This window comes from Eulemur rufifrons, chromosome 9 (assembly GCF_041146395.1).
Source record: "Eulemur rufifrons isolate Redbay chromosome 9, OSU_ERuf_1, whole genome shotgun sequence".
Taxonomy (NCBI): domain Eukaryota; kingdom Metazoa; phylum Chordata; class Mammalia; order Primates; family Lemuridae; genus Eulemur; species Eulemur rufifrons.
The window spans coordinates 44,228,744-44,255,481 of record NC_090991.1 but is presented as its reverse complement, the minus strand read 5'-3'; the positions used below and the strand labels follow the sequence as shown (position 1 = coordinate 44,255,481).

The following is a 26,738-nucleotide window of genomic DNA, read 5'->3' as shown; positions in this document are numbered from 1 at the left end:
AGTGGAAACAACTCAAATGTCCATCAACTGAAGAATGGATAAATAAAGTGTGGCATTTCTATACAATGCACCATCATTCAGCAATAAAAGGAATGAAGTGTGGATACATGCTACAACCTGGATGAACCTTGAAAATTATAGTAAGTAAAAGAAGTCAGACACAAAAGGCCACTGATTGTATAACCCCATTTATATGAAATGTACAGAATAGGTAAATCGATAGAGATGGAAAGTAGATTAGTGGTTGTTTGGGACCGGGTGGGGGTGGGGGAATGTGGGACGACTGCTAAAGGATATGGGGTTTCCTTTTGAGGTGATGAGGCTGGGTGTGGTGGCACGTGCCTGTAGTCCCAGCTACTCAGGAGACTCATGCAGGAGGGTCGCTTGAGCCCAGGAGTCTGAGGCTGCAGTGAGCTCTGATTGAGCCAGGACACTCCAGCTTGGGTGACAGAGCGAGACCCTATTTCTAAAAAAAACATGATGAAAATGGTCTAAAATTGATTGTAGTGATGGTTGCACAACTCTGTGAATATACTAAAAACCATTGAATTGTACACTTTAAAGGGGTGAATTGTATGGTGGATGAATTATGTCTCAATAAAGCTGTTACAAAAAGAAAAGAAAAGAAAAGAAAAGAAAAGAAAAGAAACGAAACGAAACCAAACCTAGGGAGGGAACTCCAGTTGCACCCCCTGACAACAAACTTCGTCAGCCTACACGCACGCAGAGCTAACCCAAACAGGAATCACTACCTGCCACCTCTGCTTCCTCTGACTTCCTTAGTGTGCTTTCCCTCGCCTTTCCCCGCACCCCCTGTGCCCACACTGATTGACACGGCCAACGGACCCCAGCTGCTGACCCTAGGCTGGTGCTCAGGGTAGATTCATATTGACGCTTCTGGCTAATTTTCAAGATCTCTCTCATTCGTCCCAACGAGCATGTTTTTAGAATCTATATTCTGCAAAGCACTTTGAAGAAAATAAATACAGCCGTTGTCCTCAAGTTGCTTGCAGCCTAGTAGGAGAGATAAAACTGTCATTTAGGATTCATTCAGTTGATATGAGAAAAACCCAAAAGAACCGTGGCTTTAATGAGATAGAACTTATTTGTCTTATACAAAATAGAAGCCTGGAGGAGGCAGTCCAGGGCTGGTCCTGAAGTTCCTTGGGGGTCACTGAGGATGCAGGCTCTTTGTTTTTCAGTCTTGTTCTAGCCCGTGATTTCCTATCCTAAGGGCCACTTCCTTCCTTCCTTCCTTCCTTCCTCCCCCTTTCTTTCCTTCCTCCCCCCATTCCTTCAACAAGCATTTTTCAAGCACTTACTGCATGCCATGGCACTACTCTAGATGCTGAGGTTACAGCAGAGAATAAATAGGCACGAACATCAATCTTCCTGGAGCATACATTCTATTAGGTGGAGAGAGTCAACTAATAAAGTGAGTAAGCTGGGTGTGATGGCTCCCACCTGTAATCCCAGCACTGAGAGGCTGAGGCAGGAGGATCATTTGAGCCCAGGAGTTTGAGGTTGCCGTGAGCTAGGCTGACACCACAGCACTCTAGCCTGGGCAACGGAGGGAGACTGTCTCAGGAAAAAAAAAAAAAAGAAACCTGATATCACATGTCACATATAGGAGGTAACTGTAAAGTAAATAAAATGAAAACATTAATAAGACCATGTTATCGTTCCATCTATTAATAGCTAATTGTCTTTCTTTTTGCTATGTTGTTTTTCTGCTAGTTGCCTTTCTTGCTGGCTGGCAGCTGTGGCTGGAGTCCTGATCCCTGCAAGAAGGAGAGATTAACAAGCGGAAAAAGATAGTTTCTCTCTCCTCAGTGTAATCAGAGTTAATCTGTGTTAATGGTCACTCCAGGGTGCCCTGATCCATGGTGTAGGAGGTCCTTGAGCCTCCCAGAATCATGTCATGTGCCACTCACTTCGTGAGTCCTACATTTCAGGAAACGCAACTGGGACATGGATGCAATGAGGGCTTTACATCAGAGTTGACATGACGAGACTGATGTTTTAGAAAAAGCATTCAGGTGGCAACGTGGTCAGCAGCAAAGGGGCAGGCAGGAACCCAGCTGCCCCGAGGAGGAGATGAGGAGGTCCAGGTGGGACGTGTGGTGGGTCTAGACTAGGAGGGACTGGAGTGAGGTGGGGATGGGAAAGCTCAGAGGTGGAATCTGGGCCACGTACTGACTGGCTGATGTGGGGAAAGGAGCCATCTGGGGTGACTCCAGGATTTCTAAATTTGGGGACAAGGAGGAGAGAGAGGTGGCAAAGAGAGGAGAAGTAAGTTGTGGGGGGTGTGTTGTATTTCAAGTGTTCACAGGACCTCAGAGGGAGAGTCATTCATTCATTTATTTATTTCACAAATATTTTCCAAGTCCGCGCAGGTGCAGGGGATGCATTGGTGCATCAGACAGACAAGATTCCTGCTCCAATGGAGCTTAATGTTTGTGAGAAAGACAGACAGAGCGAAGGACAGAAAAAGACAAGCAAAGAGGAAGCAGTGGGAGGTATGCGTGGGGCTCAGGGCTCTGGGCTGCATGGTGGATTTGGGGTCTGGCAGCACAAGTGCGGAAGTTAAAGCTGTCTGGGTGGGTGAGCTTGCCTGGGGAGGGGGCAGAGTGACCTGAGCAGAGACGAGGGAGCCCACCAGCGTTCAGGGGCTGCAGGGGAAGGAATGCCCGCATAGAAACCGCCACGGAGTAATCAGTGGGGGAGGGGAGCTTCAAAGATACAACTGACACGTTCATTCATTTATTCAATCAGCCTTCACTTGGCCTTTCTGTGTGCCAGGCTCCAGCGGCAAGAGATGAATGAGAAGTCTCTGGGGGAGGCAGGCGTATAGACCAAAAATTATTGGGCAAGGCCGAATGAGGGAGATTCTCTTAAGAAGTACAGGTAACGGCTGGACGGGTGCGGTGGCTCACACCTGTCATCCTGGCACTCTGGGAGGCTGAGGTGGGAGGATCATTTGCGCTCAGGAGTTCGAGACCAGCCTGCTCAAGAGCGAGACCCTGTCTCTACTAAAAATAGAAAGCAACTAGCTGGACAAATAAAATTACATAGAATAAATTAGCCGGGTATGGTAGTGCATTCCTGTAGTCCCAGCTACTTGAGAGGCTGGGACAGGAGGATTGCTTGAGCCCAGGAGTTTGAGGTTGCTGTGAGCTAGGCTGATGCCACGGCACTCTAGCCCAGGCAACAGAGTGAGACTCTGTCTCAAAAAAAAAAAAGTACAGGTAACGTACACAGGGAGGGAGCGCACAGAGGATGGGGATGTGCGTTGTTTTAACCTACAGGTGCTAGGCCCTGGGGAAGGCTTCCTGGAGGAGCGGCAGGAGGTAGAGAATGGGGCAGGGGCAGTTGGAGCGGAGCTGGCAGCGGTGGCACCAGGGAGACTGGGCACAGCGTGTGAGCGGATGGAGCAAGCCAGAGGACAGGAGCCGGGGATGGGTGCAGACCACGCGAGAGAGTGTGCTTACTTCTGGAAGCCATGGGGCCAGTGCGGGCTTTGGGAAGATGCCTGCGGCTCAGCAGTGTTCCCCCAGGTGACCGGAGCCAGAGGCAGCTGAAACCCAGGGCCCCTTAAAAAAAAATTATGTGGATTTTTGACTGCACAGGGTAAGGGGGAGCCAGCACCCCAACCCCTGCATTATTCAAGGGTCAATGATACATACAGAGCTGCTGTCCAATACAGTGGCCATGAGCCACACAGACCCTTTAAATTTAAATAAATGGAAATGGAAAATTCAGTTCCTTAGTCAATCCTAGCCACATTTAAGCCCACGGTAGCTACATGTGGCTCACAGCTATGGCCCTGGACAGTGCAGATCTAGAACCTTTTCATCGCAGAAAGTTCTGTTGGACAGCACTGAATAGCATGAGCCCCTTTTTATAATTTAAAAAATTGTGTCCACTTACAAAAGTTTGCAGAAATGTTTGGAAGGATATCATGCCCCTGCTCTGAAAGAATGCGACAGCACAGTAATAAGATGATGACGGGGGGGTGGGACTCCCAGAGCAGCAGCAGGTGGCACAGCTGCCGCCCCAGGTCCCACCCCCCAGCAGGAGGGGGCGGGAGAGGGAAGGAGAGCAGGGCACCCTGCCTATGAGCACAAGCGCCAGCCCCAGTGCGTTTTGAGGCGGAGTAGCGGCCACAGGTCAAGCCTCATGTGCTGCCCCATCCCAGGGGAGGGACGGGGCACTTTCAGTGAGCCAGGAAGGGTGGAGAGCCTAAATCAGGATCCCGCAGGAGGCAGAGCGAGGCTGGCTGGCAGGCTAGGGGTGGCCGGAGAGCAAGTCAGCACCTGCACAGAAGCAGCCCTGGGAGTTGAGGGCTCCGAAGCTGGACAGTCTCAGGCAACCAAGGGTTTGCGATCCGGTAGAAGGCTGGAGGCCCACCGCCCGTTTGCGTCTCAGCCCCGCCGCCCCTCGGCTGTCCTCCTCGCCCCCTAACCCCTAACTCACCAAACGGAGTGGGAGCGGGCAGGGGGCGCTACCTGCCGCGGCAGCCCCTCAGCCTCCGAGCAGATGCTGCGGCCTCACGGCCGCTGACAAGCAGCAGCGCTCGCGGCGCCTGACGCCGTCACGTGGGCTCCGCGCCCCGGCCCCGCCCCCGTCCCACAGAGCCAATCGCGGAGCCAGGAAGGCCGCGGGGCGGGGCCGGCCCCTCCGGGCAGCAGGCCATTGGGGCGCGGCCAGCCGCTCCCGGCAGCCGGCGGTTGAGGTGACCCAGAGCCTGCGCGCTGCCTAGGTGGCTCCGGACCCGGGTTGCCAGCCGGAACGCGTCCGTCCCGCCCGCCTCCCGCAGGTCTGCGTCAGACCAGATCCTGGCTTCTGGGTTCCCGACCTCACTCGGCCTCTGCATCATCTGCGCGACATTTGGGCTGTCACCTCACCTCCGTCAGAGGAAAGTGTCGGCTTGTGAGTGGGACCGATGACGCCTACCCTATCCGTGCCCCACCTCCCGAGGGCAGCCGCGCAGCATGGCTGGCGGAGTCTGGGACCAAATTGGAGCCTCAGCCTGGCACTTTCAGAAAAAACATACCTTGTTTTGACCACACCCTACCCAAGGGAGCACCTTGAGGTCCCCTCGGACACTCCCCTGCATGTAACTCGCCCGTCAGCCCCGCGCGGCGCGAAGCTCAGAGGCCCGCTTATTCTCTTCTGGGTGTAGTTGTATGGTTTTTGTTCCCACCGTACAAGTGACATCTCTCTTTCAAATGAACTCAGAACAAAAATGTCATAAGTGGTAAAGGGCAAGAAAGGGGCTGTTGGCAGGACCGTGCCTTGGGCACTTTACACTTGCAGAGTGTGGGCCCGGTGTGGGGCAGTGGGGCGGAGCGAGGCACTGCTACAAGCAGATCCCAGGAGCGCACAGGGATGGCTGGCAATGGGCCATTTCCTGGAAGCAGGCTCCGTGGACATCGTCTGGGTTGGGGTTCCTGTGCTCCCTCGCCTCTCCGGGAAGGAAGGTGTCCCTCGTATCTCTCCAAAGGTCTGGTCCCAGTCATACTTACATTTTTAAAACCGACTGTTGGGGGCGTGACCTCCAACTGTATGGGGGCTGCCTCTTCAGCAAATCTCTTCCCAGGAAGAGAAAACCTCCCCTCTTCAGTTTTAGGCCAGGTACGTTTGAATATGTTCAATGCAGTTAATGTCCGAGCAGGAAGATTGGAAAGAAGGACATAGAGACAAACTATTCTCTTGGTGTTAAACTCATTTTAAACAAGGTGGAAAGCAAGGGACTTACTCGGGAAATCGTTTTACCTTGGCAAAAGTATAGTGTTTCTGGTCATAATTGGCACAGCAAAATCATTGGTGGCTTGTCACAAGCATGGCCATCAGTTATTACACTGAATTTGTGCTCAGCTGCTGTCTGCCGGATTACTTGAAGGGAACTCCTAAGTAATCACTTGTCTGCTTTTCAGCAGCTCCTGTCTCCCAACTTCTTATCTTACCTCCCAAGGCTCCCAACTTCTCTGAAACGTCTGCAGGCTTATCCACCTCTTCTCATCTTGCTCTATATGCCTTTGTGAAGCTGCATAAAACCATGGATTGTGGTGGGGAGGGTAGAGGAAAGGGAAATGCACAAATGCACACACCAAGTGCACGTTTCCACAGAAGATTTTACAGATGGACCGTGAGCCTACCAGGAAGTCTCCAGATGGGGAAAAAAACTCACACTGCCATGTCACTGGAGCAATAATAAAGGCAACTGCAACGTGCCTTGGGACCCAAGAGGAGAACTTGAGAGGCGTCCTGGAGAAGGCACCTTTTGATCTAAGCCTTCCAGGTGAATAGAGGAAAGGGCATTGCAGGTGAAGGGACAGCTAGGTAAGTGGCCAGGGGGCAGAAATGCAGGCTGAGCTCAGGGGAGGGTGCACCCAGCAGTAGAGAGGAAGCTTGGAAGTGAGAAAAGGAAAGGGAAAGAGGAGGGGGGAAGAGAGACTGCACAAGGTGGGACAGCAGGATGCACTAACACAGTTGGAGGCCAGTGCAGAAAGAGCTGAAAACACTTGCAAGGGCAGTTCACATCTGCTGGTCTGTCAGCTTAGATTTAAAGCACTATTCAGTTATTCAAAGCCAGAGAGGAAAACTGAAGGCATCAGAATGCCCTGGGGACAGGTCCACAATGCAAATTCCTGAGTCACACCCCAGCCCTAAAGAGTCACTCTAGGATGGGGTCTAAGAATCTGGGCTTGACCCCACCTCTGCTGTCCCCTGCCCTCACCACCGATGGACCTGAAACAATACAATGTGAGAATGCCTGCCCTAAATAATCCCTTTGGCAGTCCGGTCCCAGGCTCTTCAGCAGCCGCAGATTACGGTGTAGACATGGCCAAGTCCAAGAACCACACCACACACAACCAGTCCCAAAAGTGGCACAGAAATGGCATCAAGAAACCCCAATCACAAAGATATGAATCTTTGGGGGTGGACCCCAAGTTCCTGAGGAACATGCGCTTTGCCAAGAAGCACAACAAAAAGGGCCTGAAGAAGATGCAGGCCAACAATGCCAAGGCCATGAGTGCACGTGCTGAAGCTATCAAGGCCCTCGTAAAGCCCAAGGAAGTTAAGGCTAAGATCCCAAAGGGCATGAGCCGAAAGCTCAGTCCACTTGCCTACATTGCCCACCCTAAGCTTGGGAAGCGTGCTCATGCGAGCATTGCCAAGGGTCTCAGGCTCTGCCAGCCAAAGGCCAAGGATCAAACCAAGGCCCAGTCCAAGACCCAGTCCAAGATCCAATCTGTGGCTTCAGCTGCAGCACCAGCTTCAGTTCCAGCTCCAGCTCAGGCTCCCAAAGGTGCCCAGGCCCCTACAAAGGCTCCAGAGTAGAGGCCTCTGTCTGCCAACATGAGGACAGAAGGACTGGTGTGACCCCTGGGTGGCTGTCTGCATGGGGCTGGGGTCCTCCTGTACTATTTGTACGAATAAACCTGAGGCAGGAAAATAAATAAATAAATAAATAATCCCTTTGGCAGTTACTTTCTGTTTACAAACTTGAATTCTGTCCTCCAGGCCTGATCTAGGAGATGAGCAGTAAGGGAATTAACATCCATGGAAAATGGAAGCTCCTACTGATTGCCAGGTACACACCTGTGATGCACCTTACATTCCTTACCAACCACCTGGAAGGTGAGTGCTGCTATTATCCTCATTGTAAGATCAGAAAACAGGCTTAAGAGAGTTTAAGCAGCTGGGCGTGGTGGCTCACACCCATAATCCCAGCAGTTTGGGAGGCCAAGGCAGGAGGATTGCTTGAGGCCAGGAGTTTGAGACTAGCCTGGGCAACATAGAGAGACATTGTCTCTACAAAAAGTAAAAAAAAAAAAAAAAAAAAAAATTAAAAAGAGCGAGGTTAAGTATCTTGGGGGGCCCAAGGCCACATAACTCATAAGTGGTAGAAGCAGGATTCTCATCCAGCTCTTTCTGATTCTAGTTGTTGAGGCAGCTTAGTTCAGTGGGTTTTAGAGCCGAGGCTGCTTAAGGTTGAATCCCAGCTCTGCCCTACACTGTTTGCTGGGCCTTCCCTAAAACAGCTGGGGCCCAGGACAACCCAATGACTGTCTATGTAAGACAACTGCCACAGGGTCAGCATTTTTTGTAGGCCCCTTGAGATGACATGAAGACAGAAATTTCTAAATTGAATTTTATTGATAGGAAAGACAAGTAAGTCACAATACCCCATGGCCCTTGTGATGTTACGATATGTACATATGTATAGATTTTTGTCCCCAGTTCCTGACTCATAACTCCCATAGCCCTTGTTACCATCTTCTGTTATAACTGTTGAGTGTGTTAGGCCTCAAGAGTAGTCTCAGGAACAGAATCCTGTGAGTTTCATCTGCCCCAAGGCAGGGCTCTAATCTTCCCCCACCTTTCTGATTGTGGGTCTTAAGATCCTCATTCCAGAGAGGGTACTGCCCCATACCCTGAAGGCTAATCACATTTCTACACAGTTGTCCATAAAAACCACCCAGCGCTTTGGGAGGTGAAGGCAGGAGGATCTCTTGAGCCCAGGAGTTCAAGACCAGCCTGAGCAACACAGCAAGACCCTGTCTCTACAAAAAATAGAAAAATTAGCTGTGCATGGTGGTGCACGTCTGTAGTCCCAGCTACATGAGAGGCTGAGGCAGGAGGGTCACTTAAGCCCAGGAGTTTGAGATTGCAGTGAGCTATGATGACACCACTGCACTCCAATCTGGGTAACAGGGTAAGACCCTATCATCAAAAAAAAAAAAAAGGAAAAAAACCAAACCAAACCAAAACAAACAAACAAAAACCCCAAGAGGCCAGAGTTCAGAGAGCTTCTGTTAGATCCGGTTCCCCTTGGCCCCAGGAACAGAGAGGCAGAGTCACTGAGGCTGCAAAAAGGCAAAGGAGTTTATTAACTAGCCCCGGGCCAGGGTCCAAATTCCAGAGCACCAACGCAGTGGCCTCTCCAGGAACTAGGACCCCGCCCTGGGGTAAAGATTAGGCTTTTATACTTTTCTGTATGCTAGTTTTCACACGACACGTTATTCTGCACACAACACGTTAGTCTGCACATGACACACTAGTCTGCACACGACACACTAGTCTGCACTTTATCCCCCTTCAGTTTATTTGTTCCTTTTATTTAGAAGTGGCTGATCGCGTTGGCTTCAGGTTTGTTGACTCTAAGCTTCGGGCTTTTTGGACTGGCACCAGTTGTAGTTAACATCATCCAGGGGAAGAGGAGGGTCTCCGACGAGGGAGGGGGGCTGTTGTTGCATACCTTCTAGTTTTTGGTTACAAGCGATACTGGGAACACACGCCCTGCACAAGCCGTTCATGCGCTGATCATGTCTTGCTCTTCTTATCTACTTAGTTGGTTGGAGGGCACCTGGATTCTCCAGCCCTTTATCAGGAAATAACTTGAGGTTACCTTCCCTGGGGCTTTGTTTTCCTTTACTTTAGTGAAGCCTGCCATACACTAAGCACCAAGCCAGCAAACCATATATACAGAAGCAGAACTAGGCTTCTCACATCCAGGAAGCCTAGCCTATCATGGAGTTACCTTTGTTCTTATCTCTGTTTTTCATTCTGATTAACTATATTTATTAAACAACTAAAAGCAAGCATAGTCACAGAAGCGAATAGCATCAGTTAGAATCAAAGAGAGCACACATTTTCCTACTATCAATTCCTGTTCTTCACTTCTGGATAGCTGAACAAGTAGAGGTTCCTGGAGGGTGGCGTGCCAGGGAGGGCATGGACACTCCGTACCGCTCCCCCAATACTTCGCCCTGTGCCTCTCTTCAGCTATATCCTTTATATTAAACCAGTAAATGTAAGTGACTGTTTCCATAAGTTCTGTGAGCCACTCCAGCAAATTAATCGAACTCAAAGAGGGGGTCGTGGAAACCCCAACTTGAAACCAGTGGGTTAGAAGTCGCAGAGGCCTGGACTTGCAACTAGTGTCTAGCAGTGGTGGTGGTGGCAGTTTTGGGGACTGAGCCCTCACCCTGTGGGATCTGACAGTGTACCCCAAATCCACGAGGACCTCTCCATTTCTTCATCTGGGTGCTCATTTCTATTCTTTAAAACATCCTTTGTAATAAATCGGCAATCGTAAGTCAACTGTTTTCCTGGATTCTGTGAACCTTTTTGGCAAATGATAGAACCTGAGGAGGGGGTTGTGGGAACCTCCAGTTTATAGCCAGTTGGTCAGACATACAGGTGACATCCTGGACTTTCGATTGACATCTGAAAAGGGGGCAGTTTTGTGGGACTAAACCCTTAGCCTGTGGGGTCTGATGCTAACTCCGGTTAGTGTCAGAATTGGATTGTACGATACCCAGTCAGTGTCCACAGAGAATTGGAGAATTGCTGGGTGTGGGGACCCCTCCCCAGATCTGGTGTAGGAAGTGAAGTACTAAGAATGAGAGTAGTGGAGAGAAACAGTTCGCTTTTTTATATGCAGGTAGTTTTAAAATATGTCCACAAGCTCTTTCTTCAAAAGATGGAGTCTAAATCCCCTCCCCTTGAATGTGGGCTGCTTTTAGCGACTGACCTCTAACTATCCATGTCGTGTGGCAGATGTGACGCTGTGTGTCCTGTGAAGCCAGGTCGTGAAAAGGATAACTTCTGCCTGGCGCTGGCTCTGTCTCTACATCACGCACTCTGGAGGATGCCAGCCATTGTGCTGTGAGGACCGTCACTAAGGTAGCGTGTGCACGGGCGCGGTCTCACTTTCCTAACCCTCGGCAGCCGACTCCACCAGTGTGGCCACCACAACTTCGCTGAGCGCCCTGGGATAGGAAGACAATGCCAAGGCTTTTACTCTTGAAAGGAGCAATTAAACTTTTCGATATGCCTCATTTTAGATAGGATTCTCAATTGTCCCCAGCCATTTACCCTGCATCCTTGTTGAAAATCTCCTCCTCATCAGAAGAGTCCTTGTCGTGCAGCTTCTCTGCCATGTTTTTCTGGCGTGTGGCATTGAGAGGTCTGTACATATCCCTAAGCCAAAGTGGCCGCCATCTGCAGAAAAAGCCCTCCTAGAAAAAAGACACGGAAGTATTGGTTCTGCATTTCCCCTGCTTTCTCTGGCCACAGCAATGAATCCTCCTGAAATTTACCTGGCTCTCACTTTGCGAGGAGCATTTCTGAGGCAGAAATCTGAAAAAGCCCCTTGGGGGAAACACACACACTCAAGACAATTAGTGATTCCTGCCATGTTCCAGGTCTCTCACGATGTACATCTCTGGTCTTATTAGGACTAAACATGTACCTTGGTCCATAATCACAGTCAGCAACATCACTACAGACCTGGGATCCTGAAAATAATTCCATGTGTGCTGGATTCCAGAAGCTCTCCGTGTCTGTCCAAGAGGGCCCCACAATGTCACTGGGGAGACCTTTGTGCGTGGCTTGGCATGGAGTGCAGGCAGGATTTTCAGCCTCGCTTACCCCCTTGGCCAAGTGCTCTTGTGCAGTGAACAAACCATACAACCATACAGGGCAGAAGTATTTTACTCTATCCAGAAGCATGTTACATCAGTCCCTTTCCAACTTAGTCCCACATGCAGCATTTGCTGGGGAGTGAGGGAGAAAGTGCTTCTATTTTCCTAGAAGCTTTGTCCTATAAGTTGAGTCACATCAAGCAAATGCCTGGGTGTAGCTAGCAAAGTTATCTGTCTTACAGATTTTAATACTGCAGGCTGTCACTGGGGAGTGAGCTGTGAAATCACTTAAAAGGACAAAATATTCTTTTTGAATATGAACGGAATGGAAACAAATCAGAGTGTACTGTTTTAGAAACTACTTATGTCTACACAGCATATGTGTATTGTTTGTGATATAAAATGCAGCTCACAGCCCAAGTAGAGTATAATCAATGGAGAAGCCCCCAGCTGGAAAGGGACCAGTCTCTTTCTGACACTCACTAGCAGTGTGACCACGGGGCAAGATAATTTCCCTTTCTGTGTCTCTATTTCCTTCTTATAAAAGGAAGAGACAAACTACTGTCTAAGGTCTCTCCTAGTTAAAATTCTATGAGGTTGAGATAAAAGGAATAGAGAGTGGGGTCCCAAAAACCAGGAGGATGAGAAGGTAGGTTTTCCTGCCACTCTAGAGGGAGGATTCATATCTTCTACCTTCCATCAGCCTTGAAGGCGACTAGCTCCCTTGCCCCCATATCATGTGGCCTTCCCTATCTCTTCCCCAGAGCCTATGAAAAGGCCTCTGGCCTGGCCCGATGCCCACCACCAGCAGGGACAGACACAACCATAACTCCTCCACCTTCCCTTGAAGGACTGGTGACAGCAGGTGCGTCCTTGCCAGTCCTGTCCAACTCAGCTTTGGCTGGGGAGCTAATTTTGCTGGAACAAGGCAAAGCACTAGGGTACGTAAGTATTCGTCCTGCCTCTGGCAGTTTCCTCACTGTAAAATGAGGGGACTGAAATAGATGAGTTCTAAGTTCTCCTCTAGTTCTAAAATTCTAACTTAAAAATCGGCAGACCAATATTTACCTCCTCGAGGATCCTTGTGATGATCTTCTAAAATAAATCTGTTTTGGAAGAAAACAATCATGATTATCCATCATAATGGCCACTATCTCCAAATCTTTGTTCATTCCTTTTAAGTCTTATCTACCCAGTGGGGTAACTTCTTTTCATCTATTTTTCCATAGAGAAGGCTCTCACTCTGTTGCCCTGGCTAGAGTACAGTGGCATCATCATAGCTTACTGTAGCCTCAAACTCTTGGGCTCAAGTGATCCTCCTGCCTCAGCCTCCTGAGTACCTGGGACTACAGGTGAGGCTAAGAGATAACTTCTTTGAAGACAGGAATTCTTTTTTTTTTTTTTTGAGACAGAATCTTGCTCTGTCACCCTGGCTAGAGTACAGTGGCATGATCATAGCTCACTGCAACTTCAAACTCCCAGGCTCCAGTGATCCTCTTGCCTCAGCCTCTCAAAGTTGTTGGGACTAGAAGTGCGTGCCAGGACGCCTGGCTAATTTTTCTATTTTTAGTAGAGATAGGGTCTTGCACTTGCTCAGGCTAGTCTTGAACTCCTGACCTCAAGCAGTCCTCCTGCCTCACCCTTCCAGAGTGCTAGGATTACAGGCATGAAGCACCACTACGCCTGGCCTGAAGATAGGAATTCTATCCGGTTTAATTTTTCTTTGACTCTTTCCTTGGTATCTCCAGGGTACTGGTTCCAAGATCCCCACCACCCCAATCAAGTACCAAAATCCAAGGACCCTCAAGTCCCTATATAAAATGGTATAGTGTATGTACATAACCTATGTACATCATCCTATATACCTTAAATCACCTCTAGGTTACTTATAATATCTAATACAATGTAAGTGCTATGTTATTACACTCTATTTTTTATTTTATTTTATTCATTCAAATATTTTGATTCACTGGTTGGTTGAGTTTGCAGATGTGGACCTCAATAATGCAGAGGGCCAACTGTACCTAGCTTGGGGTCTTGTATGCAGCTGGCACTTAATACATTTTATTGACTGTCTTAGATAACAAATAATTCCTGATAAAAACTCTTAAAATTAGAAAAAAAAGGAAACATCCTTAACTTGATCAAAGTATCTATCACAAACCTAAACAACAGCATTGTTTTAAAGTCAACAACAAGAGTAGGACGCCTGTAATTATTGCTACTATTCATCATTGTTGAGGAGGTCCTGATCAATGCAATAAGAAAAATAAACGGGTTGTAAGCATTGGAAAGGAAGAAACAAAAGTATCACTGTTTGCATATGAAATGATAGACAACCTAAAATGCCCAAGAGAATCAACTTTTTATTGGAAGTATATGAAAATTCAGTAAGGTGGTTATATACAAAATCAAGAGATCAGCACACAAACCTCAATAGCTTTCCTGTGTACCACCAATAACTGATTAGAAAATGGAAGAAAGATTCCACTTACAAACACAATAGAAATGTATAAAGTATTTAGGAACAAAGATACAAAGATCTTTTACCTAACAGGAGATGTAAGGTCTATGTGATGCAAACATGAAAACTCTTCTGAAGGACATTAGGAAGAAATGAATACACGCCATGAGATACCATGTTCCTAGAATGACATAAAGATGTCAATTCTCAAACTAGTCTACAAATTTAATGTGATCCTCTTCCAATCCCATGATAGTTTTTTACAAAAACTGGCCAGCTGATGTTTGGTAGAGAAAATATGCAAGAATAGCTATGAAATGTATGAAAAAAATAAGACCAAAGAAAAGGAGGTTGACCTGCCAAATATTTAACTCAAAATATGTCACAAAGCAACTGGAATTAAGTAGTATGATACTGGTACTGGTACAGAAAGACAACTGGATCAATGGAAGAGAGTAGATTTCAGATACAGATGGTGTTTTAGGTCAGTGAAGAAAGAATGAATCATTCAATAAAAATTATTTTAAAACAATTGAGGCCGGGCGTGGTGGCTCATGCCTGTAATCCTAGCACTCTGGGAGGCCGAGGCGGGTGGATTGCTCAAGGTCAGGAGTTCGAGACCAGCCTGAGCGAGACCCCGTCTCTACTAAAAATGGAAAGACATTATATGGACAACTAAAAATCTATATAGAAAAATTAGCCGGGCATAGTGGCGCATGCCTGTAGTCCCAGCTACTCGGGAGGCTGAGACAGGAGGATCGCTTAAGCCGAGGAGTCTGAGGTTGCTGTGAGCTAAGCTGACGCCACGGCACTCACTCTAGCCTGGGCAACAAAGTGAGACTCTGTCTCAACAAAAAAAAAAAAAACAAAACAAAAAAACAATTGTATATTCATGTAAGAGAATAAAAGATCCTCTACCTCAACCATACTAAAAAACAAATAATAAAACAAATTCCATATGTGTTAAAAAATTTAAATAATACAATGTCATGAAAGTACTAGAAGAAAATATCAGGGACGGCCTCTTTCCCAGCCCCCACACCAGGTAAGCCATGAGGTGAGGGCCGCTGATGGGATGACTCAGACTACAATCACACCTGCTCCTTGCAGCCTTTGTTCCCTTTTCCACTGGATTGTTGGGCTTGTTGATTTATAATACTCTTCTGATATTAAATATATTAATCCTTTCAAAGGTTTTCGTTGTATTTCAATGTTTCAAATACTTGCCAGTGTTTTTGTCTTTAAGGAGGCAGAATGGTAATGAAGAATGCAGGCTTTGCAGTGCGTGGGATCTGGGCTCTGTGTTTGGCTTTGCTACTGGGGCCTTAAGTTGATCTCCTTCATCTGTACAAGAGGGATGATGGTCTCTTCCTAACAGGATCATTGTGAGGATTAAACCAGACCATATACGGAAAACTCTCCAGCCCATGCTTGGCTTCCCCCAGGGCTAAGTTTGCCAATGGTCTCACAGACAAGGTGGTCAAATCCACCAAAGGTTTCTGCCTGTGCTGTCAGGCGTAGAAAGCTCTTTTCCATCACAGGAGTATAAAAATATGGCTTCTATTTTCTTTCTAATACTTTTCTTTTCTTACATATAATGATGTATGTTTAAGGTGAGAGATAGGGATCTGCCATTACGTGTCACCCAAAGAGTTAGGCAGAGCTGTTCCATTTCCATTTATTCATTTTCTTCCACTGCTTGGAATATGAAAAGGTGACATTTCAAAAGCCTTAGGAACACATGGATTGTCTATTGCCAGACTCTATATGCTAATTCAAATAAATATTATGTTGCATTATTCCTCATTGTGGAATTAACAAAATGCCACATCCCTCTTCCTGGAAATGCCTTTGTCTACTAAAGGTAAAACACTGCATGCTACCTTACCCTCAAAAAGCTTATCATCTAAGTGGGGAGAGGAAATAATGAAAAGATATAAATACAAATATAAGGTTAAACTGTACATAGAAACTAAAAGCAGTAGAGGAATTTATAGGAATTCAAAAAAAAGCAAAAGGCCACATGCGACCTGGAGATGATGCAGAGGGTACTGTCTGGGTAATGGCCAGGGACCGTCTTCCTGAGGCCTTGACAAACTGACCCCATGCTGGTCCCTGCTTCCTGGGCTCCGAAATCAGACTCTGTCCTCAATCCACTTCTTCCTCTTGGAGCAGTGTCACCATACCAAGATCACAAGACTGACCAACAATCAGAATGCCAGATCATGCCTTGTCAATGAGAAATACATCTGCTCCTTAGACAAAACCTCTGTGGAGAGAGGCCTCCACCACATGCTCAAGTACAACCAGAAAGCGACTTGGTGAAAACGGAATTAGAACAAAAGGAATCAGCTGAATCCAGAGTTTAATGGAAAGAGCTGAGGTGCCGGATGCGGCCATCTCCCCCTAGGCACAGTCTCAGCAGTGGGCCTGACCCCACGTCTGCCGCCTGAGGCCGTGTGCACTCTCCTGCCATGGTTGGATGGACGCTGCCCACGCTGGTCTCTTCCTCACCTTTTCTAAGTTTTTACTACTGACCAGCCTCCTGCAGATAGATATGTTTTTCTTTAGGTAAGTTAATATAGGTTGAGTATCCCTAATCTGAAAATCTGAAATCCAAAATGCTCAAGGTCTGAAATTTTTGAGCACCAACATGAGACTCCCAGAAAATGCTCACTGGAGCATTTTGGATTTCAGATTTTCAGATTAGGGATGCTCAGCTGGTAAGTATAATGCAAATATTTCAAAATTTGAAAAATCTGATATCTGAAACACTTCTGGTCCTGAGCATCCAGATAAGGGCCACTCAACCCGTACATTCTGCCAGGTTCTGCTCCTGTCTCATGGACCAGGGAGCCACTGGTCCTTGCAGCTCTGCTCTGCTTCATGTGCTGACCCAGGGGTTTCTGTCTCGGATAGCCATCTTTAAAAAACTTGTTTGCCACATTTTTAAAGCAACTAAGGAAGCCCTGCAGAGGTAAATTATAGGGTAGTGATTGAGCAAAGAAAAGAAATCATTTCAGTCTTCCTATCCAGTAGCTCCTGCTTGAGAATATGGCCTGAAGAGCAGGTAAGATGATCCCACAACCACCCGTCTTCCCAAGTTACTAACCCCTGTCAGAAGAGGTAATATACATACCTCCATAAATTTCACAAGCAATGAAAACAATTAGAGGTTCATCTGCATTAAGAAGCTTCTTTAGGCCGGGCGCGGTGGCTCACGCCTGTAATCCTAGCACTCTGGGAGGCCGAGGTGGGCGGATCGTTTGAGCTCAGGAGTTCAAGACCAGCCTGAGCAAGAGCGAGACCCCATCTCTACTAAAAATAGAAAGAAATTATATAGACAGCTAAAAATATATATAGAAAAAATTAGCCGGGCATGGTGGTGCATGCCTGTAGTCCCAGCTACTCGGGAGGCTGAGGCAGGAGGATCGCTTGAGCTCAGGAGTTTGAGGTTGCTGTGAGCTAGGCTGACACTACGGCACTCTAGCCTGGGCAACAGAGTGAGACTCTGTCTCAAAAAAAAAAAAAAAAAAAAAAAGAAGCTTCTTTAAACATTTTCCACATCACTGTGGATTTCTTGCATCACTAGTTCTTTCTTACATGTCTATTTCATTTTTTGAAAAGTGTAGTACATGAAGATAGTCATAAAATTCAAATAATACAGGTAAAATCAAAGCCTTATTAATTCTTTATTGACTTATTTATGCATCTTCCTCTATCACTGGTTTATAACCTCCTTAAGTGCCCAAGGGAACCATGTCTTATTCTTTTCTCATTCCCAGAACCAAGCGGAGTTCTTGGCATATAATAGAGGATTGATTGTCTTGTTGACTGAGTGAAGGAATGAAGGAATGAGTAAATAAAAAATGAAATTACTTTCTCCAACTGAAGAGATAGAGATAATACCTGTTGGGAAGGAGAAATGAAGGCTAACTTTTGAATGCTGGATGCTGAAAGGAGACTTGCCCGTGTTGTGAGTCAGCCTGGAGCTTTTCTGGACAACCAGGAAGCCTCAGAAGGGCTCTGGGACCCTAGATAATACAGACAGTTGTCACCTGGATAACCTTGCCAGTTCTTGCTGGCAACCATTTTCTTTCATGCCACTGAAAAAAACTCTTTCAGCTGCCTTAGGCCTGTCCTCAATTTTATTTTAAAATGTTATTCTCTGTATTTATAAAACGCAGAAAAGACAAGAACTATGTGTACTTGCCAAAGTATAAAAGAATATGTAATTAAAGTAGATGACAATTTTGGGGGGATAGTAACCCAAACTCTGAGTTAGGTAAATAAATGTATTTAATACATAAATACATCTATAATAATATGAATGCCCTCTCCTCTCAACTATATATTGACTTGTAGATCATTTCCTTCATCACTCTATTGGTGATGGACTTTATGCTGTGAAATTCTCAAAACCTAAAGCTTATGGAATGGTCTCAATGTCCAAAGAGCACTAAAAACTCATTACTCACAAAATGATACCAACTAACTATTTCATAATATTTCCAGTACTATCTATGATATCTGAGTGGTTATGTGAGATGGTCACTGGTTAAGCAGATCATAGTCCAAAAATTAAAGAATGTCTGACAGGTAATCATTTCAATCACAGGAAGTGGAGCCAGGATTGAAGAGGGTGTCGGACAGGCTACAGAAATGGAGTAGTATACCTGGAGTCACTAAGTAGAGTTCTCAGATTCAATCAAGGTTAAATCAATGAAGAAAGGAATATGGACAAGAAAAGGCAGCAAAGTCAGTAGGAAGTAGCCAGATCAAGTAGCCAATAAGGAACTAAAATGGTCCTTGAAAAAATGAAAGATGGTTGAATTGAGGCACAAGAGATCATTCTGTGTCTCTGGGAAAGTGAAATTGGTTGGCAGGTTAGTATGGAATCGGGTTTTTATAGTGCATTAAAAAAATGTTCCCATGTTCTGGGAACTAAAGGGCGTTCTGAGTAGGCAGCTTGAGAGTAATGATGAGGATGAGGATGATAAAGCTTCCTTTATGTTGCAACTGGCAAAAAGAGTTTGCCATGCTCACACATTTTAAATCTACATAAAAGTAAATATGAGCAGAAATCTTCTGGTAAAGATTTCTTAAAGGGCAGCACAAAATGACATGGGATTTTAAGTTTGGGTTTGACCTCTAGCTTTCATAGTTCTTGTCATGAACCTTAAGCAAGGCACTTAACCATCCTGAGTTTGAGTTTCTCCATCTAAGGAACTGGAAGATCAGCGTGGCAATTTATCTGAGAGTATTCTGTAAACCAGAATGCCAGACAAACACTAGCATATTGAATTCAGCACTTCATTCCACTCCATGAGCTCCACTCATATGGAGCTAAGAATTCCATATTTGAACCCACCTTCACTGGAGATTTCTGAAAAAGCTGCTTCCGGTCGCATGCCTTTTGGGCTCTACGGGCATCCCTTGCTGAATAAAACTTGATGATGGCACAGAAACCAGGACGAGCCACTGCAGCGTTTGGGAAGACCCGGACTGAATACAGAAGGCCAAAGTGGGAGAATTCTGTGAACAGAGAATTCTGTGGGGTGGTCCCACGCCAAGTAAGTGCATGAAATCTCATGGCCAGAAAACAAAACTTCACGTCGCCTCCTATTCCCCAAACTCTTGTCCACAGTGGGTGCAACTCGAAACACTTCTCATTTCATGAACAAGTTTTCCTCTTAAATTCTAAGCTTTAAGAAGCATTAGAAGGCAAAATGTGCTGGCTGTTGAGAGGTGTCTCTGGGTCTCTAAAATCTGTTGGGGGCCGGGCGCGGTGGCTCACGCCTGTAATCCTAGCACTCTGGGAGGCCGAGGTGGGCGGATCGTTTGAGCTCAGAAGTTCGAGACCAGCCTGAGCAAGAGCGAGACCCCATCTCTACTAAAAATAGAAAGAAATTATATGGACAGCTAAAAATATATATAGAAAAAATTAGCCGGGCATGGTGGCACATGCCTGTAGTCCCAGCTACTTGGGAGGCTGAGACAGGAGGATCGCTTGAGCTCAGGAGTTTGAGGTTGCTGTGAGCTAGGCTAACGCCACGGCACTCACTCTAGCCTGGGCAACAGAGTGAGACTCTGTCTCAAAAAAAAAAAAAATAAAATAAAAAAAAAATAAAATCTGTTGGGGCTAGGTGACTGCTGGGGTCCGCTACCGAACTGAGAGCTGGGGCCCCCTACCGAACTAAGAACCCGTCAGTGGAGGCTACGAAGCAGGTGAAGTCCCAAGGCAGGACTCCCGAGCTCCCAGTCACGGGTGGGCGGCCATCTTCATCCCTCCCTCCACCCTGGCCCCAGCTTACATGCAACTCGTCGGCCGTGGGTCCAGAGCTTAGCTCCCACTCTAGCAAGGTTTTGTCACTGTCGGTGGGAACCGCAAAAGGTACCAACTCAGCCATCCAACCGCCACTACGCCTGCACGGCTAAGGCTCGAGCAGTACTGCGCCTGCGCAAGGCATGCCCTCGCTTTTTAAAAAACGGACGCATGCGAGGGGCGGGGCCGGCACGGCGCGGAGGACGGGGGCGGGGCGGGGGCGGGGCGGGGGCGGGGCGGGGGCGGGGCCGGCACTCTGAGCGCTCCCTCGCCCCTCCCACCCCAGGCCGCTCTCTGAGTCAATTCGCTTCCTCCAGCCAAGGCGCTCCAATCTCAGAGTTGTGTTGTTACGGCAGAGTCCTAGGATGGGCTTTCAGGATCGAAGGATAGGGACACCTTCATAGCAGTCGGCTTCATCTTTACTCCTGGAGGAGACTAGGATACTGGGGAGTTAACACTACCTACTGATCTTGTAGGAAATAACCGCTAAAGGTGCTATCCTTTGACTTGAGTGTTTTCAGTTTTAAATACGCAAATCAAAGTATAACTCACTAAACCATTAACAGTCGCATGAAATCCTTAAAAAGAACTCTCTAGTTGTCCTGCGCGATTCTGATAAATTGCGTATGTGTGTTTCAGATGGTGTGGGAGGTTGGGGGTGGGCAGAGTAAGAAAGAAGGAGAGGTAAATTTGGGGACAAAAATCAAAAAGTGGGTCCAAATAGGGCACCAACACTGGAGCTGATGGTGCCTGAGAAGGAGTGTTCTAGGCGTCATAATCGGCTACTTACTGAGAATGAAAGAGGCCTAAGACTCTTTAAACTAGAATGTCAGAACCATAAGAAACCCTGCAAAACAAGTCTCCTGTGGTTTTTATAAAAATAATAGTCCTCAGACCTGTGCTTGTCTGTGATGAAATTTTCACCTGTCCTCAGCTAAATGAGAAAAGGACAATATGATCAGGGTTTTTTTTGTGTTTTTTTTTTTTCCACAAAATAAAATGTATTCCATTTCATTCTTCTACAAGCATGACCTCCCTACAATTTTGACACACAAAAAAATGTGTTTTATGAAAGATGCTGATAAATAGAGAATAGTTGTTTTAATACACTTACTTGGGCATTAAAATTAAAAGTTGGAAATATCAGTTTTAATTTTTTTGACATTTTACTGGCTTGTGAAATCCAAAAGTCTGGGAACTACTTACTGAATAGTCAAATCTTATAGCTGAAGCAGTTTGAGTGGCCAGAATAACACCCCAGTTTGGCCAGACATTTACTGACGATGGCTATGTGCAGGACATTCTTCCAACAGTCCCTTTTCTGCCTTTGCCTTGTCTTTAAGCAGTTCTACTCTACACCAGCACCCTCCAAGCAAACTGGATCCTATCCAGAGAAGACATTTTTAATCATCTAGATTCTATTAATAGCCCATTCTCCCAAACCACCCCAAAATCATTAGCACCTATCACCATTTCTCCATCTCACCACTCCTTTCTCTACCTTAATACCAGACCCTTACCCCCAAGAACCTCAAGAGCAATAGTTATGTTTTATCTTCCTTCTAGTAACCAGCACACTCCTATTGTATTAGGTACTCAAATATACATGGAATTAATAATGAATAAATTAACACATTCTTTGCACAGGCACTGCTTTAATAATTCAAAAACTATAGATTTTGGCCGGGCGCGGTGGCTCACGCCTGTAATCCTAGCACTCTGGGAGGCCGAGGTGGGCGGATCGTTTGAGCTCAGGAGTTCGAGACCAGCCTGAGCAAGAGCGAGAGCCCATCTGTACTAAAAAAAAAAATAGAAAGAAATTATATGGACAGCTAAAAATACATATAGAAAAAATTAGCCGGGCATGGTGGTGCATGCCTGTAGTCCCAGAGACTCGGGAGGCTGAGACAGGAGGATCCCTTGAGCTCAGGAGTTTGAGGTTGCTGTGAGCTAGGCTGACACCACGGCACTCACTCTAGCCTGGGCAACAGAGTGAGACTCTGTCTCAAAAAAAAAAAAAAAAAAAAAAAAAACTATAGATTTCTTTATTGTGGTCCTCTTGGTTTTGCAAATGACAGACAGGAACCATGGGATTGGGCCTGGATATCAACAAGGAGGAAGCCCGAGAAAACCATTTATTCCCAGGGCTCTGATCAGTTTTGCTTGTAAATGGGAAGGGAAGAAAATAACATGAAGCGGAGGCAAGAAGAAGAAGAAACGAAGAACCTCCAAGTGAGGACGGGAGTCCTGGAATGACTCTACAGCGGGCCTGCACCCTGTTTCATTCCAGGCGGCATCCTGTCATCCAGTAGGAGAGTGGCCGGCCTGAGCAGTGCAACCTCCATTCTACCCTGTGGAGAAAAAAGACACGGTTCTTGCTTCCGACTTAGTATCATCTCCACACACACCACCCAGTTCTTGGTGAGTTTCCATGCAGAGCAACACCCAGAATCCCCTTCATTACTAGCCCTCTGGTCTGTCCTTCACTGGCTCCTCTGATTCTTCCAGTGAATGTCCCTTATCCCTGGTATTTGCCCTCTTCTCTGATCAGTACCCTTCCACAGTTTCAAATCCTCATCTCCCTCTGAATGGGGAGAGAGCACTGTTTTACAGGGCTGAAAGTTACTAAAAAAGCAAAACAAACAAAACCACAACAAACAAACAAACAAAAAAAGTGCAGCCATTGATTCTCCCTCCAGAGAGGCTCAGTTCTAATAATCATCAATGTCCCTTTTGTACAGTGTTTTGAGCACGCAAAGCATTTAACTCCCTCCATGCTGACAATCGCCTGTAGAGGCAGCCATTTATGTTATTTATATACCTAGTTTGTAGCTCAGAGAAGGTAAGTGACATCTGAATGTCCCGTGTTAGCGAGCTGATAGCTTTGGGGATGTCTGCCCAGCTGATGAGCGCCATGCTTTTAATAGAAAAAATTGCGAATCCTGGCAAGAGCGCTCCTGGGGTAGCCACGATTACGTGGCTAAACGCCTGTGGTGCCAACAGCTGATTGGACCAAGGGGGAACACGTGGCCTAAGCTGAATCAGATTCTCCATCCCAGGAACTTGGGTGGGAACTGAGCATGTTCAGACCCTACAGTCGTTTAGGACTTTAGCACACAAACATGGGGCGCACATAGTGTGTCTTGTGGACTGGGGAACAGAGAAACCTGGACTGCAACGTAGTGAAGCGAACGCACCAAAAGAAGCCAAAGCCTGCCAGGGAAAGCTTGCTGACAGTTTCCAGCCCTGATTTCATTCCCTTCCTGAGGCCCAGCTGCACCCCTTGAGTGGGCTCAGGGAGACACCTTATCCTCCCAGAATAAATTTCCCCCGGCTAGCTCAAGTTGTTTTCTGTCACTGCAACCGAAAGAGTTTTGTTTAATACAGTATCAGAGAAAGAACCAGATCTCAGGTCTTCTAGCTCAGATCTCCAAGCCCATCCTCCACCCCACATGTTTTCAGATGTGGCAAAGGAGTGCCCATGAGTCCTTGCCTACTGCCCCTTTCTCTGCCACGTCCTCCTTCCTGGGGCTCTGCCCGCTAACTTAGTCCCACCGTGTCCTCCTCACCATTTGTTCATGCCCCCTGATCTGGACACAATCATTTTTGCGCAGTGAATGCCTGCGAGAAGGTTGGGGTTCAGCAGATCTGAAAGGGAGAAAGAGAAAACCTGTGAGGGCAACAGAGGACAGTCCCCAAAACTGAGGCAGACACTGGCCCTCCCTGAACAGCCCTATGCCACCTAGCGGCTGAGTACTTCCAGTCCAGGCAAGACCTCCCTCTCAGGGCCCCATTTAGACATCTTTACAATGGCTGCTGGAGGTTGGGGGTGGGTAGGGGTGGAGGTAGGAGGGGGCAGGAGGACTGAGAATTGGGCCTGTTCGTTACTATTCTTCCTAGCCAGGGTAGATGGTGGTTCACCCACAGTTTGGTGGGGGGGCGGGGTTCTAGGAAGAGGAAATGCCAAAATAGACAGCACAGAGGCCATGGTAAAGTCCTGCCTAACTAGGGGGACTCTTCAAGCAAGGAGCCCAGGGACGTTAGTGAGTGTGTGAAGGAGGTGAGGGACAGAGTCATGGGCCCTGTCAAGCCTCCTGGATCAGATTTAAGGTGGAGAGTTTGCACTTGGCCTTTGCTCAGACTATTAACTGAAGATGGTACCACCGAGTCATTAGAACTGAGCCTTTGAAGCCACCAGTCTGGCCTTCAGTGCTGGTTCTCTTCATGGGCCTCAGTTTGCTCATCTGTAAAGTGGGGATCATAAATAGTTTGCCTGGAAAGTTGGGTGAAGTGAGCTGTGCATGTAAAGTGCTTAGTATGTAATATCCTCTCAGTGGAAGTTTGCTGCAGCCGCTCTACTACCACTGGCTGTTCAGAGCCTTTCTGGATCCTACTCAAGGACTCTACAGAATCTCCTAACTGCATGGGCATTAGGGCCACTAGTTCAACCCTCGGCTCACTAAAGGGATTCCCTAATTCTTTGGACCATCTCTCGCGGGGCATTCCCAGGCTGTGGGTGGAAAGAGAAGTCCTGTGAGCAGAGCCTGGTCTCCTCTCTCACCTCTCCCACCCTGGGGCCCTAGCCAGACCTTGACAGTCCACATGGCAAAGGTTTTCCGAGTGACTCTTGTAATCGTTGCACCAGTAGTGGCTGTTGATCTGGAAGAGGCCATAGTCATAGCTGCCATCTGCATTTTCATTTACCTTTGATATGTTGAAGTTGCTTTCTATAAAAGCCAGGCACAGCTCTTAGAATGGAGAGGAGGAGGTCAGGATTTAGAGGGAACCAAGCCAAGTGAGAAGGGAAGTGGAGGAGAAAGGGCCAGGAGGGATCAGACAAAAGGGACAAGGCTCAAAGGCTAGATGGAGCCAGAGGGCTGGAAACGCCCATTGGCCTCCCCTCTCATCCCTCAGTTCATCCACCCATTCATCAGCACAACCACTCACCCAGCCTTCCATCCATCCATGCTTTCTGCACTTACTGAGCACCTACTGTGTACCAGGAACTGTGCAAAGCCCAGTGAGGGACATTCGGCTGGGTCAAACACAGATGCTGCCTTCAAGAGGCCTATGTTACAAGAATAAAGATATGTACCTAAAAAAAGCCACAAAGCAAGATAAATGGAGAAAGTGTTGCCCACCCGGGCCAGGCTCCTGCCCTACACCCTGCAGGCTCCTGCCCTATACCCTACAGCAGGGAAGCCTAATGGTTAGGAGGCTTGGGAGTCTAATAGTCCTGGGTTCAAACCCTAACTCATAGTCTTGGATGTGTGGCCTACGTTCTTGGAGCCATTTCTTAATCTGTCAAATGATGATGGTCCCATGGATTGTTGGGCTAAATGATACAAGGCTGTAAAATGTCCAGCCTAGGGCTTAGCACCAAGTAAGCAAATTGTAAATGGTGGCTGCTGCCACTGCTGCTTCCTATGATTATTACTATTCAGTCTTCTGCTTTAAACTCAGTAAGTGTTTTCTGCTGAGAAAGGGTCTTCCTCTATCGCATGGGCTAGAGTGCAGTGGTATCATCATAGCTCACTGCAACCTCAAACTCCTGGGCTCAAGAGATCCTCCTGCCTCAGTCTCTCAAACAGCTGGGATTACAGGCGTGAGCCACCTCGCCTGGCCTTCAGTAAATGTTTGATGGCTCACTGAAGTCAACACACAGAGAAAGACACTCGTTTTTCGTTCTTAGTAAGGAACTTTGGGAGGTCACCGGGGCAGGCATCAAGACAACAGGTGTGTGTCTTGCCCAGCACTGGTGAATGGATCGGCCAGGTGGGGAACTGAGGGCCGTTCACTTTGCCAGACCCCTCACCGGCATACATGCTGGGCTGCTCCCCAGCCGAACGGCTGGGCCGCTGGGGCTGGCTGTGCTGTTCTTCCGTGGTGTGCGCAGCTCTTCATCTCTTATTGAACTGCCACCATTCATTCAGTTAGGCAGAGTGTCAATTCTTGCTCATTCAGATTTTCTTTTACTCACTAATGTGCTTAACTCTCACCCCTTACTAAATGTGATTTATTAATGACTTTTTAAAGATGGAGCAGAGGAACCCTTGCATCTTGTGCAGAGTTGCACTTGTGTTACCACTTGGAACAAGGCAGCCATGGATCTGCGTTGGGTGAGGCAGGAAGTGGGTGGATTTGGTGCTGGGCGGTGCCGGGGGTGCGGGAGGGTCAGGAGTGGCCAGGGCAGAACCTGTGAGTGGAGACGCAGCCCCTCCAACGAACGCGTTTTCTGCGAGAAAGGCTGCAGGAGGGCTGTCTTGGGAAATTACTGCTCTCACACGTTCTTCTTTACCTTGCCCCCCAGCACCTCCCCGCTAGCTATCCAAGGCTTGGGATTTTTAAAAGGAAAACACAAACAAAAAAACCAATGTGAATTTTCCAGCTTTAAAAGGTGGAGAACTCCCTACCAAGACAGGACACACATTCACCCAGGAGTTTGAGGGCCTGGGAAAAAAGACAGGACTCGGCCTCACAGTGCAGGGAGGCTCAGCGATCCAAACATTCT

At 47.2% G+C, this 26,738-nt stretch overlaps 2 protein-coding genes and 1 pseudogene across 2 annotated transcripts; 1 reads left to right on the top strand and 2 right to left on the bottom strand.

The window, feature by feature from the left end:
* The first annotated feature begins 6,704 nt into the window (after positions 1-6,704).
* Positions 6,705-7,438, top strand: LOC138391713 (large ribosomal subunit protein eL29 pseudogene; annotated as a pseudogene).
* Positions 7,439-9,995: 2,557 nt separating this feature from the next.
* LOC138391712 (uncharacterized) lies at positions 9,996-20,312 on the bottom strand. The gene is made up of 5 exons (XM_069481629.1): positions 20,217-20,312; positions 19,274-19,453; positions 12,507-12,544; positions 10,891-11,033; positions 9,996-10,784 (listed from the first exon to the last, which is right to left on the bottom strand). The coding sequence occupies exons 1-5, from the start codon at positions 20,310-20,312 to the stop codon at positions 10,648-10,650; spliced, it is 594 nt and encodes a 197-aa protein (XP_069337730.1). The 3' UTR covers positions 9,996-10,647.
* Positions 20,313-22,357: 2,045 nt separating this feature from the next.
* LOC138392404 (lysozyme-like protein 6) lies at positions 22,358-26,156 on the bottom strand. Its single transcript, XM_069483165.1, has 5 exons — positions 26,051-26,156; positions 25,221-25,295; positions 24,817-24,975; positions 23,797-23,875; positions 22,358-22,578 (listed from the first exon to the last, which is right to left on the bottom strand). The coding sequence occupies exons 1-5, from the start codon at positions 26,154-26,156 to the stop codon at positions 22,509-22,511; spliced, it is 489 nt and encodes a 162-aa protein (XP_069339266.1). The 3' UTR covers positions 22,358-22,508.
* Between the last annotated feature and the right edge of the window lie 582 nt (positions 26,157-26,738).